We start from the raw sequence: 12,872 nt of genomic DNA, 5'->3' as shown, positions 1-12,872 counted from the left end.
GATGTGTCATACAAAGCCCTCACCGCGTGTAACTGATCATTCCACTTGGGGGAGACATCGTGGCCATGCTGACCGAGAGGTTACCGAGTAATCAAAAGCTTATCCACCCAACTGTTGGTATGTACTATGTACTATGTACGGAGCATGTACGGAGTAGGTAGGTCGAGGCCGTTCGGCCACGCCCCGAACACACGACCATCTGGGCGGGAGCATCGAATGGGATTGGGATGGGATGGGATGGGTAAGACTGATCTCAGCATTGGAAAAGCCTCTTCTTGAATCCTTGAGACCTTAACCCCACGAATCCTTGAATCCTTGAGACCTTGGGACCGTAGGAATCGTTCCGTGCCTCTCATTCAGCCTCTGGGGATTGCTCGTCCATCGATGTTTCTCCCTCGCCTTGACTCTGGCTTCCCAAAAGCGGCTCATCCCGTCCATTCCAGGCGGTGCTCACTCCTGGCCGTGGGTGACTCTGGGCTCTGGCAACTGTGGTGAGTGCTGGAAATCGTGATAGCCCGTGCGACAGTGGCATCGATTGGCCGGCATAGAGGGCTGGAGCCGCGATGTTTCGTGGCTCGAAACCACTCGGAGCAGGAGGCGTCGATATCCCGCGGGCTGGGACGACGACGAGTGGTTGAACCGTTACTAGTTCGTAGTAGTAGTAGTAGTGAGCGTCCAGGACAGGGCCGGAGGTGGCTCCAGGTAGGGCAGAAGCTTGGGACAAAGGGGGGGGGACGTGGTGGCGTAGCTAGAAAGCCAGTAGCTGGAAGGTTGAGCCTTTGACGCCCCGACGGAGAGAGGGAGGAGAGCGTTCGGGTGGAAGGGCGCTGGACAGTGCTAGAAAAAACAAGGCTCTTGGGGCTTATCACGGCCCTGATGGCGCATCGAGTCTTCCACTCCTCCAGTCTTCCACCCTTTCTCCCTCTAAGCGCCAGCACAACTGCACGCTGCGATCAAGAGACGCGCATCTGCGGCCGTGGTTGGTGGGCGCCCAATGGACGATGCACGCAAGACTCAAGTGCATCTGAGTGCAATGTGCGTCCAAAAGTGTATCTGTCGCTGATTCGGCCGCCAGGGACGGTTGTCCTGGTCCTTTCGTTTCAACGGCATCCATCCCGCCAAAGTCGGCTTTTTGGATATTTGATATTTGATACTACTACTACGTGCACTACTTACCAAGCACGTACCTTCAGGCATTCGATATTCGATTGCCCTTCTCGCCGCCCAAGCCAAGCGACCGGCAATCCTTCTGATCGACCTACACTATTGTCTCCCATTAGCTGCCCCCTACAAGCAGTACGCCCGTGGCACAGCTGGCTCAGACTCCCCAGCGTCCCAGGCTCCTTCGGCTCATTGTCCCATTGTCTCATACTCTAGTCCCAGCATTAACATTATTATACGCAGTATTATACGTCCAGAGCACAGGAGGCAGTCCCAAGTTGCAGGCTTGGTGGAACTTGGTGGATGGCACTAAATCCCAAGGCTACGGACCGCGAATGATATAACAACACAATATTCCAACAATTGCATTGCCTCTTGGCCTGCGTTTCTCCAGCCCAACATCCTGCCTGCTAATTCATAAGCTGCGTGCTGAGTGCTACGTGCTGCTGCTGCTGTTGCTGCTGCTGCTGTCAGCTTGGTGCATCTCTCTTCACTCTACTCGTACTCCGCTCCAGTCCAGTCCAGGGCTACATATCCAGTGCTATCCTATCCCATCCAGTGTCCAGTCCAGTCCAATTCAGCTTCAACCAGTCCTCATAGCTCCCTCCGCGCTACCGAGTCCACTGCAGAAAGTCAAGCTCCATTCTCCTGCATTCAGCCTTTGGCTCCTGGACCTTGACCGGCTTGGCCTCCAGTCCCCGACTCCACGACACCGAGGCCGCGACCACAACCGCAACGGCTCTCACCAACACCAACACCTCGGAGCCCTTCCCTGTCGGCGACCTGCATTGCAGCGCCGTGCAGTCCTGTAGCCAGAGGGCCTCCTCGACTTCGGTACTGAGTACGAAGTTACAGCGCCGCCATCTCATGATTCTACCTCTCGCTCTGCCTACATAAAATAGCCACCACCCTGCTTGCCTGTCACACAACACCATTCGAACCTTCACGCGTCACAGCCTCGCCAGCACCCCCCAGACAATGGCATTGGAGAGCCCTCTCGCGCCCTCGCCGGGAAATATCATGTCGGCCTTTTCTCCATATACTGACTTCTCCCTGTCGCCCAACTCCCCGGCCCAGCAATCTCCAAGATTCCAATCACTGTACGTTGAATGCCAAAGGCAGCCTGCCCTCAATTCATGGAGTGAGCGAGAGAAAGCTGATCATTATTCTATTCTAGCTCCGCCCGTAGCTCTGCGGAAGCAAATAGTCTCCATCCTCACTCGGTAGATTACGGACTCTCTCCAAACAACGCGCATATGGCAAGTCCAAGTGATATGGTGGGCCCGTCGCCCGTCACATCGAATGGCACTGAAACAACTGAAATCGACGACGAGGCAGCCGAGGATGTGCAGGAGCATGAATCCAGCCCGACAACATCCACCACATCTAGCATAGCCGATTCTGTAGAATCACAATCTGCTGTGGGTCATGGAAGAAGCATGCGGCGCTTACGTTGCTAATGTGTTGCGCAGTTGAAGCGACTTAGTACAAACCTGCCGGAGCATTTCCGAACCTCCCTCGACGACGAATCTATATCAGTCATACATGCGCCGGAGGGCTTTGGGGATTTTGTGAGCTGGGCGCGACTTCTAGCTGATGGCAAATTACTGACTAGCTAAGAATACACCAAAGCCAACCCCGCCGGCTCAACCCCCTCAGGTGGATAGATCAACTCCGATACCATATCATCATGAAGAGACGTCCCCGTCAACTATCAAAACCGACCTATCCGTTCCAAACGATAAGGTAGACCACCCAGTCCAGTCGTACTAGCACGTCACTAACCCACCTAGGTTGTCCAATCAAGCCCCATCTCACCTCCTCCCATATCGACGGATGTCGCGCCTGTCAGATATGCACTGGAAGATGCAACTCCTCGAGCCCAAACCCGGCAAGAAGTTGAGGCCCTAGTCGGTAAAGGACAACGGTCAAGTAGCGCAAATAGCCTTGCAGGTGTGTCAACCGGACTCGGCGATTATCCGCATTACTCATGGTTCCCAGGCATTCCCGAGGATCAACGCGAGGTTGAAGAAGATGAATTCGACGCGCGAACGGTACACAACACGGACGAAGAAATTAACGCCCTGAAGACCGCCCTCCACGAATGTTGGACGCTGTGCAACACCCTGGCCAGTCTTAGCTCGATCCACCGGGAAAGAATCTTTAGCTATTCCGGAACTGGGGATGCCCACGAGAAAGCTTGGAAATGCTGTTGGAAACTCTGCCAGAAGCTTTACGACAGCCGTGATGAGGATCATGAGTTCCACGTACGGCCAACACTGGAGCTATGCCGGGATTTTTGCCAAGCGTTGTTTGATGTGAGACAACGAAAGGATGAGATCGCTGACTCCGTCCTGCGGGTCAGCTTCGAACTGAATAACCACCTCTTTAACACTCATGACCGGTCTCTTCCCGAAGCGTTTAGGGAACGGACCTTGGATTTCTATATTACCTTGTGCCACAGGTTAATGAAGCAGCGGAATGAACTCGCTGAGGAAACGGATGCCCTCCTCCGGGCTTGTTGGTCATTAGCTGAGATGCTTTTCAGCCTCCGCCAGAACAAACGAGATGGGAAGGCAGCAGACGAGGAGCTACTTGGTTCCGCGGTCCAGGCATGTTGGGAGTTGTGTGATCTATTTAGAGAAGGGTGGACCCAGGTCCGACCCGAGCGCGGGACTCCCCGCCCCTCACAAACCACATTCGCACAAGCGTCTGAACAAATGAGTCGCTCGTCACATTCAAGGAGCGGTAGCTTGCCTAGTCTTCCTGAAAACCCTGAGCCTCCAGAACGTACCCACGTACGATATATGCCCGAAACACCCACCACTGAATTTGAAGACACTCCCATCTCACCTGAGGAAAACTCCCCTAACATTCCTAACATATTGGTTCTCGGCACCGAAGGGAGCCGCTCCAAAACGAGATGGTCCAGTGCAACATCTTCGCTATCAACCTATTCCCAGGGCAGCCAGAAATCCTCCAGCACAATCACCTCCACAAAAAACACTGAAGATGTAAATCTCACCCGTCTCAAGGTCCTCATCTTAAAAGCCGCGATGAACGTCGGCTTCTCCCGCACAACACCTACCTCAGCAGCACCTAATAAATCCGATCCACCCGCCTTACAAGCCTTCGTCAAATCCCTTCCGACGGGTTCTTTTGGCTCTCTACCGTCACATGCTGCGCTCTTGACCGCATATCGAACTTTAGTCCTAAGTGACCCGACATTCCGAAGTGCTAGTTCACTGCCATCTATTGGCAAGAAGGCTAATGCGGCGGATGTCGCCAAGAGTGTTGGCTGGATGATGAACAGTGGAAGATATACGTTTCTGAAAGATTTATTCAAGTTAGTTTTTGGATTCCACGTCGAGGAGGCAGAGACGAGGAAGAATGTCAGTATCACGGTATAAAAGTATACCCTTCTATTTTGCCAAGGGGAAATTGCGGAAAGAGAAGCACGTGATGAAATCACGCAGTTTGAAATTGAAAACACACACATAAATACAATCAAGCGGTTAGTTCCCAGCAATGGGACGAAGGGGGGGGGTGGGCAGCAGGGAGTTGGAAATGTATCATGGCGCCGCCACCGTCCCTTCAGCGGTCTGTTTTTTATATTCGCGCTATGTATGGGGTGTGGGAGTAGGACTTTTTGATATTTGGTGTGGCATGGAAAGTCCCTTTTTTATATTTTCTTTTGCGAAATTTAGATACCCCCTTTGGCAGTCTGTTTATTTAGCTTCCTTTTCCAATATAGGCGTAGGCAGGCGCAAATCCGGTCCCCCCCCCCCCCAATACTATTTTTGGATCAGATCAAATTTATATCAATATATCACCATTTTTTGCTGTATTCTGTGGTTTTCTTGTGGACTCTTTTTGGTTTGGGGAGTTAAAGAGTGGGGGTGTTTTGTGAGGTGGTTGGGAGGCTTAGTATACTTCTTGGTGTATAAATACCCCTGGGGAGGATGTTGTAATGACGGCCTACCTACCTACCTAAGCACCAGATGATTTCCATGTGACTGGTGACAAACCAGCATCAATTTTATATACTCCACTTTGAAGATCGCTGACGGATCACCTAAAGCTCCAGCCAACGATCGTGTTAGCTCGCTGAACAAAATCAGGTTTCTTTTTTTTGGTTATAATATTACTATATAATTTCAGCGACCATCCTCTGTCAAATTTAGAGTTGGCTATCAATAGACAGTCTAGCTGTCAAGTGACGGTCAGCTGTCAATTTATAAGTTTATAGTACCTAGGTTTATACAGAATTATTCCCCGGTCACTATAGCACGTAGAAATTACTGCTTGTCAAGATGACGATATGTCCTACCGTGTGTCTAGTCAGGACGACTAGAAAATTCTAGTCGAGTTGCGTTTTGAACTCGGAGAGCTCCCACTTGAGCTCGAGATAGTTTAGTTGCTGGTCGAATATTTGAAGGAACTGTAGCAGAGCCAGCACCTATAGCACCGCCCAAGCCTATCGTCCCCTTAGCTACCTTACCTTTAGGCTCTCAACCGATTCATTCATAGAGAGTTATCTAGCGGTTGGTAGATAATCATATCGAAACAACGGCCGCCTTGGCCCGGGCGCGGGAAGTGGACCAACCATCTTGGCGCGATGGCTTTGCTTACGGAGAATTTGGTTGAAGGCTAATCCGGACCGCTCATATCCTGTTACACTTGACGATCAATAGCTACATCTTCACCGAAATCAACCTCCACTTCGTCCTTCAAAACGCTTAAGCGAATTGAAACTTCATGAGTCGCTATACCTCCTAGGGTTTTTGCTAGATATATACGGGGGAACATATATTTGACATTGATTATGTGGAAAGAGATGCATAAATCTATAGACTGTAGATTATTGTTTGGGCAATTACAGCTATAGAGAGTTTTCGGTATAAGGATACGGTTAACACAAAGAGTAGGCTCTTATAAAATATAATATTATGGTATTGAAAAACAGAAGTAAAATCAAACCTATAGTGATAGGTTCATTATATGAGGCGACTTCCCACTCGGGGTTGGTAGTTATGTACAAATAAGCTTTTCATAGTGCTTTCCTTTCCTCTGGGGCAGCTTTCCCTTGTAGTGGCTTGCTTGCCTAACTTGTGCCTGCTTAAAAGATGCGAAGCAGACTCACGTTTTAACTTAAGTTGTTGTATTTTAAGTAGCTCTAGAGTGAGGAATATCTTATTCTGCTATGCCACTAGCCTTAATCATCTCTACTTACTAGCTATATCCCTTGCAATAATGGAGAACATGGGCGTAAGGCATGTATCTATTTGGGATTCCTCGTAGCTTTGTTTGGTCATCGATAACCTTTTAGACACTTGTTAATGGAAGCATACCTGAAGATAAATAAGGTAGATTAAAAACAATCGGACGAGCTGAATAAAATTAACATATGGTAGAAAGATGGTATGATCCTCTCATCTTGTGACAACCATCAAAGTTTTTCAGGGAGACCATCATCACGGATTCTCTCCTGTGGAGCTTTCTAATAACGCAGAATTTCTAAAGGAGGGGGCCAAAATGCTAGCTTTTCGAAGACAGCTCAACTCACTTATTGGCATTGTAGAGCCATTCATCCCCGAGCACCCTTTGGCATCTCTTTGTACTAACCTCTATATTTCATGCTAATCAAGTCTAAAAATTCGACCAATGTACGCAGTTCCGGCATCCCCTCCATCCACAGTTCCTACATTGCCAAATGGTAGTGTCTAAAACTCTGCACCGCGGACAATCGTCTCCTGCGGTAATATACCACAAGTCGAATCGCTGCCACACCGCCATGACAGTATGTATACATTCAATTGGGCCATTCCTTCCGTCGTCATCGGCTGCCTCTGGGAAACGCCAGCTGATTGCCTGGTCCCACTGCGTTACTGGTGGAGCGAACAATCCGACGGGCCCGCCAAATCCCAGCTGCTGTTGGAAAAATTGAGGCTGTTGAATCACCCGCGGAGCATGCATTCCTACTGCCTCAGTTTGGTTTGGCAGAGGCCGATCTAATGCCTGGCTCTCTCGGATTACTGGTGGACCGGGTTCGAAAATACCATGGTTACATTGGTGCCACGGCAGCCCGCAAAGATAGCAGAACTGCGCTTTGCAATTGCAGCTATCCCCGTATTAGCATAAGAAGCTACGTTTTAATTTCATATAAAAATAACGGATGGGGTGGATCGTACGTCATATGATTACATCCACCATCGCGTTCCACGCCAGTATTGCAAGAGTAGCAGCGCTGGATGTTATTGCTTTGCTCAAGAAATTGCATCGTTGCCTGGAGCGCTCTGTCCGGGGGGCAATCGTCGTAGTGTGCGGGTTGTTTGCACTGGGTACATGTCAGCGTCTCGCAGCGTAAACAGTTGGCAAAGTTCTCGAGTGTAGTCTCCGGCCTAATAAAGGCCTCGCATGTGCTATTCGAGCAGTAAGTCCTGTTTTGCGTTTCCCACTCCTTGCTCTTTTCGATGAACTGGAAGACTAATGCACCCGGCAGCAAGTGGCTGATGTATTCGAGGAGTATAGGAGCGCAGCATCTCGGCGGGAAGAGGGTTTCGTCCCTTGTTGCATTTTGAAAAATAGTGACCAAGCAGTCACGGCAGCAATTATGCTCGCAGCTCAGGTTTGCAATGTTATGCTGCTCTACATCGTCCAGACACATGTTGCATTCATGTGTAACGGCCCTTGGAGGAGTGACAGCCCTTGGAGGAACGGCCGCCGCGCTGACAAAGTTCTGTTCGACGGGGTACGAGCCTGGTAGGTTGTACCGGATAGAAGATGAGTGTGATGGTCTGTTGTTTGAAGCCTGAGCCTGATTAGTTGAACCCCGAGTCTGGTTAATCGAACCCCGAGCCTGGTTTGCTGAAGCTCTGGCTCGGTTTGTTGAAGATCTGGCCGGCGTGGGTGGTTCCCGGGTCTGGGTACGTTCAGACCACCTTGAAGCCCCCAAACCACCATTCGTTGAAGCCCTAGATCGGTTTGTTGAAGATATGGCTGGCGTGGGTGTTCCCTGGGTCTGGTTAGGCTCAGCCCACCTTGAAGCCGCCAGGCCACCATTCGCTGGCAGAGGAATATCAGGAAGGTTATTCAACGTCGCTGCTGGCCTGGCGTTTGCCGGAGATTGAGATACTTGTGGGCCAGATCTGCGGGATCTATTATTCCGGGCGCGGCCTCGGCCACGGCCTCGCCGTGGAGGCAAATTTGTAGAGGGATTATGAGGGGTAGATTGCCTGGCGCCATTCGTAATATTCGCCGATGCCTGATGTGTTTCTTGATGATGTCTTGCTTGGGCATTCGGCAAGGTGTTGGCTCCGGCGGTAGAGATTTCCCAGTCCTGCAGGGCATGAGCAAGCTGGGAGTCTGCGACTATCAGATTATGCCGCTCTTCTTCTTGGCGCTGAATTTGTGCTGCATACGCTGCATCATTCCAGTCCATCTCCTAGGTGTATGAGGGTAGATTGCAAGAGAAGAGGTAAGATGAGAGCAATCAGGGCGTGTAGCATATCTCTTCCAATCCTACAGTACTCCTGGGACTAGTTGGAGATGACTTGTTGGATAGCGCGTACATAGAGAAGGTATGAAGGGTCTTTCATGATGGAAATATATGAGTATATCAAAGCAAGTAATCAGTGACTGCCGGCTATTACTTGAACAAGCAAGACATATGGTTGATCCTCAACTTCGTTGAAACTATATATGCAGGTTGAGCAACGTAGGACGTTATACATAGGGCATTGGTACTGAGAGTTTAACTAGTCCTGCAATTAAAGAGATATTATATATCAAAGGAAGCAATTTTATAACTCCTTGAATGTACCAGAACCTTTAGGTGAGGAGTCACACCTAGATCCTTCCAAATTTGGTTGAACGACCAACGAAATTCTTTGTTATCCACAACTCTTAGAAACCCAAAAGGAAATAGAGTCCAGTTTTGTGCAGGAGAACAGGGATTGTATATATGTTGCATTCTTGGAGCCGTAAGTATTGGCCGTAACGACTTCAAGATGATATATAGAGGTGGTACTTCAACATAAAAACGTAGCCACGGGTAACTAGGAACACTAGATCATATTAAAGCTGGAACTGATATTTATGCAAATCAGCAAATCCATGACACTAGTACACGAACCCTGAGAATAAGACATTCATTTAGACGCTATAAACCGCAACCTAAAGCGTACAGTACCAAAAGCGCCTAAGAAAAACACTTCTTTTCTCCTGCAATGCCCCCAAATCCACCAAAAATATGCTCGTACCATATCATCCAGCAACACAAATCATATGTCATCTACCCCTTCATGATACCTCTTGCCTTCACCAATGTCTCAAGTCGCCCTTCATGCTCATGAATACAAGCCAATCATCGCATTCGGGCCTAGCCAACAGATGATCTACCTGTCCTTCTTAGGCGTAACATCGGCCTCGGTCTTCTCATCACCCAATCTATTATATTCCCTGCTTAAGCCCTCAGACTGCTTCTTCAAAGTCTCGAAATCCTGGGTCTTCTGGGCCAACTGCTTTCTCAGTTTGGCAATCTCTCCGGGGCTTCCGGCATTAGCCAACTTCTCGCCCTCCTTTCCGCCAGCAGCAGAGTCGCCTTCGTAGCTCTTAACCTTCTCCTCCAAGCGGAGGACATCAAGGATCATTGTGTACGTGCGGTTGAGGATCAGGGAGAGGAAAAGGGTGAAGCCGCAGAGGTACATGTTGCGTTGCGAGTAAAATTTTCGGGCTTGGACTTCCATGCGTTCGTGGCCGAGGACCGCGGTTCTGCTGGCTTGTTCAGTTGGGGTCATGGAATATGCGGGGAATGGAATACGTACCCGCCTCCTTGGGTCTTGTTCGCTTCTGCAAGCTCGACTTGGACACGGTATACACGGTTGACGCTATCGATGAAGAGGATTAAGATGAAGATAAATGTGATCTTCATTCCATATTGTAGTTTCGCTACCAACGGGCTCTCGCTTCTAGGTAGACTGTGAGTACGTTGCTGCGGAAGTAGGTGGAACGAAGGGGGGCGTACATGAAGTTGAACATCTTCCTGCGGATCGTGAATGGAAGGGGTACGATGAGTAGCATGAAGAGAGCCATCTCTGTCACCAGCAGCACAAACACCTAGCACGGCATAGTGTTAGCCACGGTATTCATTGCATTCCAGGGATGATGGTCTCCAGCTCGATGAAGTAGAGTCTGGAATCGGCGGCGGATAATGGATATGAGCACAACTTACCAGGCTGTAGTATAGCGTCATATTGCCGGATTTACGACGTTTGTATTCTCAAGGAGTATGTTGTACGGAATCGTGTTCTGTTCGAAACGATCAGTTGCCGTTGCTGTTGACCAGGCTACCAAGCTCTTCTCGACAACTCGCGAATGCAGCACGGAGTCTCTCGTAATTCGGAATGGAGATCAAGATGGAGATACGCACGAGAGTAGAGGTATATGTGATTGCTAGGCAATGCGCAATATCGTAGAATAGAGTAGTTGAGGTTGAAATGTAGGAGAGTCCGAGTCGGTGGACGTTGGTTGCGTGTTGTTTTTACGCACAGAAAGCTTGATGCGCAGCTCCCTCCAACGACAACGTCATCACGCGGGCTTCCAATAACCGTTAGCGGGCGAGAACCAGCTTTTAGCTAACCCCGCACCCCTTACTTGCACACCCCACACCCTTGCTTGTGTGCTATCCTGATTGAGAATCGATCCTCTTTGACCTTTATTATCTTTACTCGACTTTCGAGAAGCAAAAATCTGCTCGCCCTCTTAACCTACACAACCCTTAAGGATATATTTAAAGGGTGTCCTCGTCCTTTGCTTGCCCTATCCCGACTCCTTAATATTTAACTACCTAACCCTCCTCTTCTCCCTACCTTGGTTCATTATTCTTTAGCGAAGCTTTAGTAGTATTAGCCGTCCCTTCTTTGCGGCATATATTCCTCGGCCCTCCTAACCTAGTTAGCAGTATCTTGACCTCCTAATCTACCTTGGAGCCTCTCATAAGCCCCGTAGAAGAATACCGCAATCTCGACTCAATAAAGGTTAGTCAGGTAATACCGAGTGTAATAGAGCGAATAACTCCGATCCTTGCGGTCGCTTTAATAAATACTTCTCCTCTTCGCGAGTCGTCTGAAGAGGGCGTATAGTTGGGATGAGCAGTCGTTTGACTTGGCGTGAACTACGAGGACGGCCCCATTTCCAGGAACTCGTGTAATTGGATCCTATTATCTTAATTACCCAAATGTTCCACGTGGATATGATGATTCGGATTCTCAAGCCTTTCCCGGGGATTTTAGTAAATACCCCGATAGATTGGGACTACTTGGAGATTGTGCTTTACGCAGGAGATGAAGAGAAGAAAGAGTATTATTTGGCGAATGCTAGCAAGTTCGGAACGTCTGCTATTCCAATTATTGAACACTTCTCAAACTTGGGACCAAACTTTGACATATTTGCCGTTTCCTTGATATAACGACGTGGAAAATATCCCCCCCCCGCTTAGATCTGATTTGATCTGAGTCGTTTAGAATTCTTGACAAATAGATTTTGCTAGCTGTGTTATTTTATATGAACTTGAATATGTTAAGCGAATGCAGACACCGTGACTGGGTCTGTAATGAATAAGTATTCGGCGGCCTGTGAGAATTTGGCAATTGGACCTGCTGGAAACAGGATACCAGCCGACGGCGTCGCCTTCTCTAGAGGACAAGATATGGCTGTTAAGTGTACCCTTGTTGTCAGCCTTGACGGATCCTGGAAGTTGTTCTTCTAAGGAAGATGGTGAGCATACAATTTTGCTTCATGAGTACGGTACAAGGTCGCTATTGAGTGGTTTGTCGACACGATGCTGAGGTCGACAATCTGTGATCGAGAGTGGCTGTTTGGGTAGTTCCCACTGCGAAATTCTTCTTTAAATACAGTTGAAAGCGAGACATACTACAATGAAATACTCGAGGACGTTCGTCGGGACGTTTTTCACTAGTTGGAGGCGCTCTGCGGGGTTTAATTAACCGCTGTTGACCGAGATGGATTTTCTTGGCTTTGCGATTCTCATCCCGAGACTATACACCTCTCGCTGAAAACATAATCTTCTTACATTTTGTAAAGTTACCCCGGAGAAGGGGCCGCTCCTCTCTTGCTTTCCAAAGGATACTGGTTGGGAAGCATAGTTACTTGTGCTTCAGAGTTGAGTCGGAAGACTGATCCATTGAAAATTTGAGGACATTGGGGGCTATTTGTAGTTGGAGATCACGATTTCTTGGAACCTCTTTGGGACTTAGGATATTGCAGTGTTTGAGATCGTGGAGTGTCACTTGCGAGTCTATGCCTCACAGTCTTCGAGAAATGCCTAAATGATAGCAAAAGTCTTGGAGGTGAGCAAGGCTCGAGATGGAGCCGTAATGATCAAGAGCCGTTTTCGTCAAATATATAATTAATAGTTAATAAGCTAGTAGAAAGTATTAGATTAATTTATTATTATATAATAAGTTGAAAAGTAGACATTTGAATTAAATCTAAATATAAACGCTACTTTTATTTATAAGAAATCCTACGTTTTCTCTAATGTTATTATTTTCCTCTTTAGTCTATACTTTAATACTCGTTCTTCTCAAAATTAAGAAAATCTTAGGAAGAAGATATAATATTTTCTTATATATATATTAATAAAATAATTAAAACTAATGAGAGCTTTATAATCTTAGCTATAATTAACG

At 48.3% G+C, this 12,872-nt stretch overlaps 3 protein-coding genes across 3 annotated transcripts; 1 reads left to right on the top strand and 2 right to left on the bottom strand.

Annotated features, from left to right (window-relative positions):
* Positions 1-2,139: 2,139 nt before the first annotated feature.
* Positions 2,140-4,571, top strand: BP5553_08519 (Uncharacterized protein; the record flags this gene model as incomplete). Its single annotated transcript, XM_032017142.1, has 5 exons — positions 2,140-2,261; positions 2,339-2,582; positions 2,634-2,732; positions 2,782-2,907; positions 2,955-4,571. The coding sequence occupies 5 exons, from the start codon at positions 2,140-2,142 to the stop codon at positions 4,569-4,571; spliced, it is 2,208 nt and encodes a 735-aa protein (XP_031866573.1).
* A 2,622-nt stretch (positions 4,572-7,193) lies between these two features.
* On the bottom strand, positions 7,194-8,602 carry BP5553_08518 (uncharacterized protein; the record flags this gene model as incomplete). Its single annotated transcript, XM_032017141.1, has 2 exons — positions 7,194-7,282; positions 7,366-8,602. The coding sequence occupies 2 exons, from the start codon at positions 8,600-8,602 to the stop codon at positions 7,194-7,196; spliced, it is 1,326 nt and encodes a 441-aa protein (XP_031866572.1).
* A 955-nt stretch (positions 8,603-9,557) lies between these two features.
* On the bottom strand, positions 9,558-10,414 carry BP5553_08517 (putative B-cell receptor-associated protein; the record flags this gene model as incomplete). The annotated part of the gene is made up of 4 exons (XM_032017140.1): positions 9,558-9,933; positions 9,987-10,130; positions 10,187-10,278; positions 10,394-10,414. The coding sequence occupies 4 exons, from the start codon at positions 10,412-10,414 to the stop codon at positions 9,558-9,560; spliced, it is 633 nt and encodes a 210-aa protein (XP_031866571.1).
* Positions 10,415-12,872: the final 2,458 nt, after the last annotated feature.

This window comes from Venustampulla echinocandica, assembly GCF_003357145.1.
Source record: "Venustampulla echinocandica strain BP 5553 chromosome Unknown scaffold_8, whole genome shotgun sequence".
NCBI lineage: Eukaryota > Fungi > Ascomycota > Leotiomycetes > Helotiales > Pleuroascaceae > Venustampulla > Venustampulla echinocandica.
This window is presented reverse-complemented; position numbering and strand designations above follow the sequence as displayed.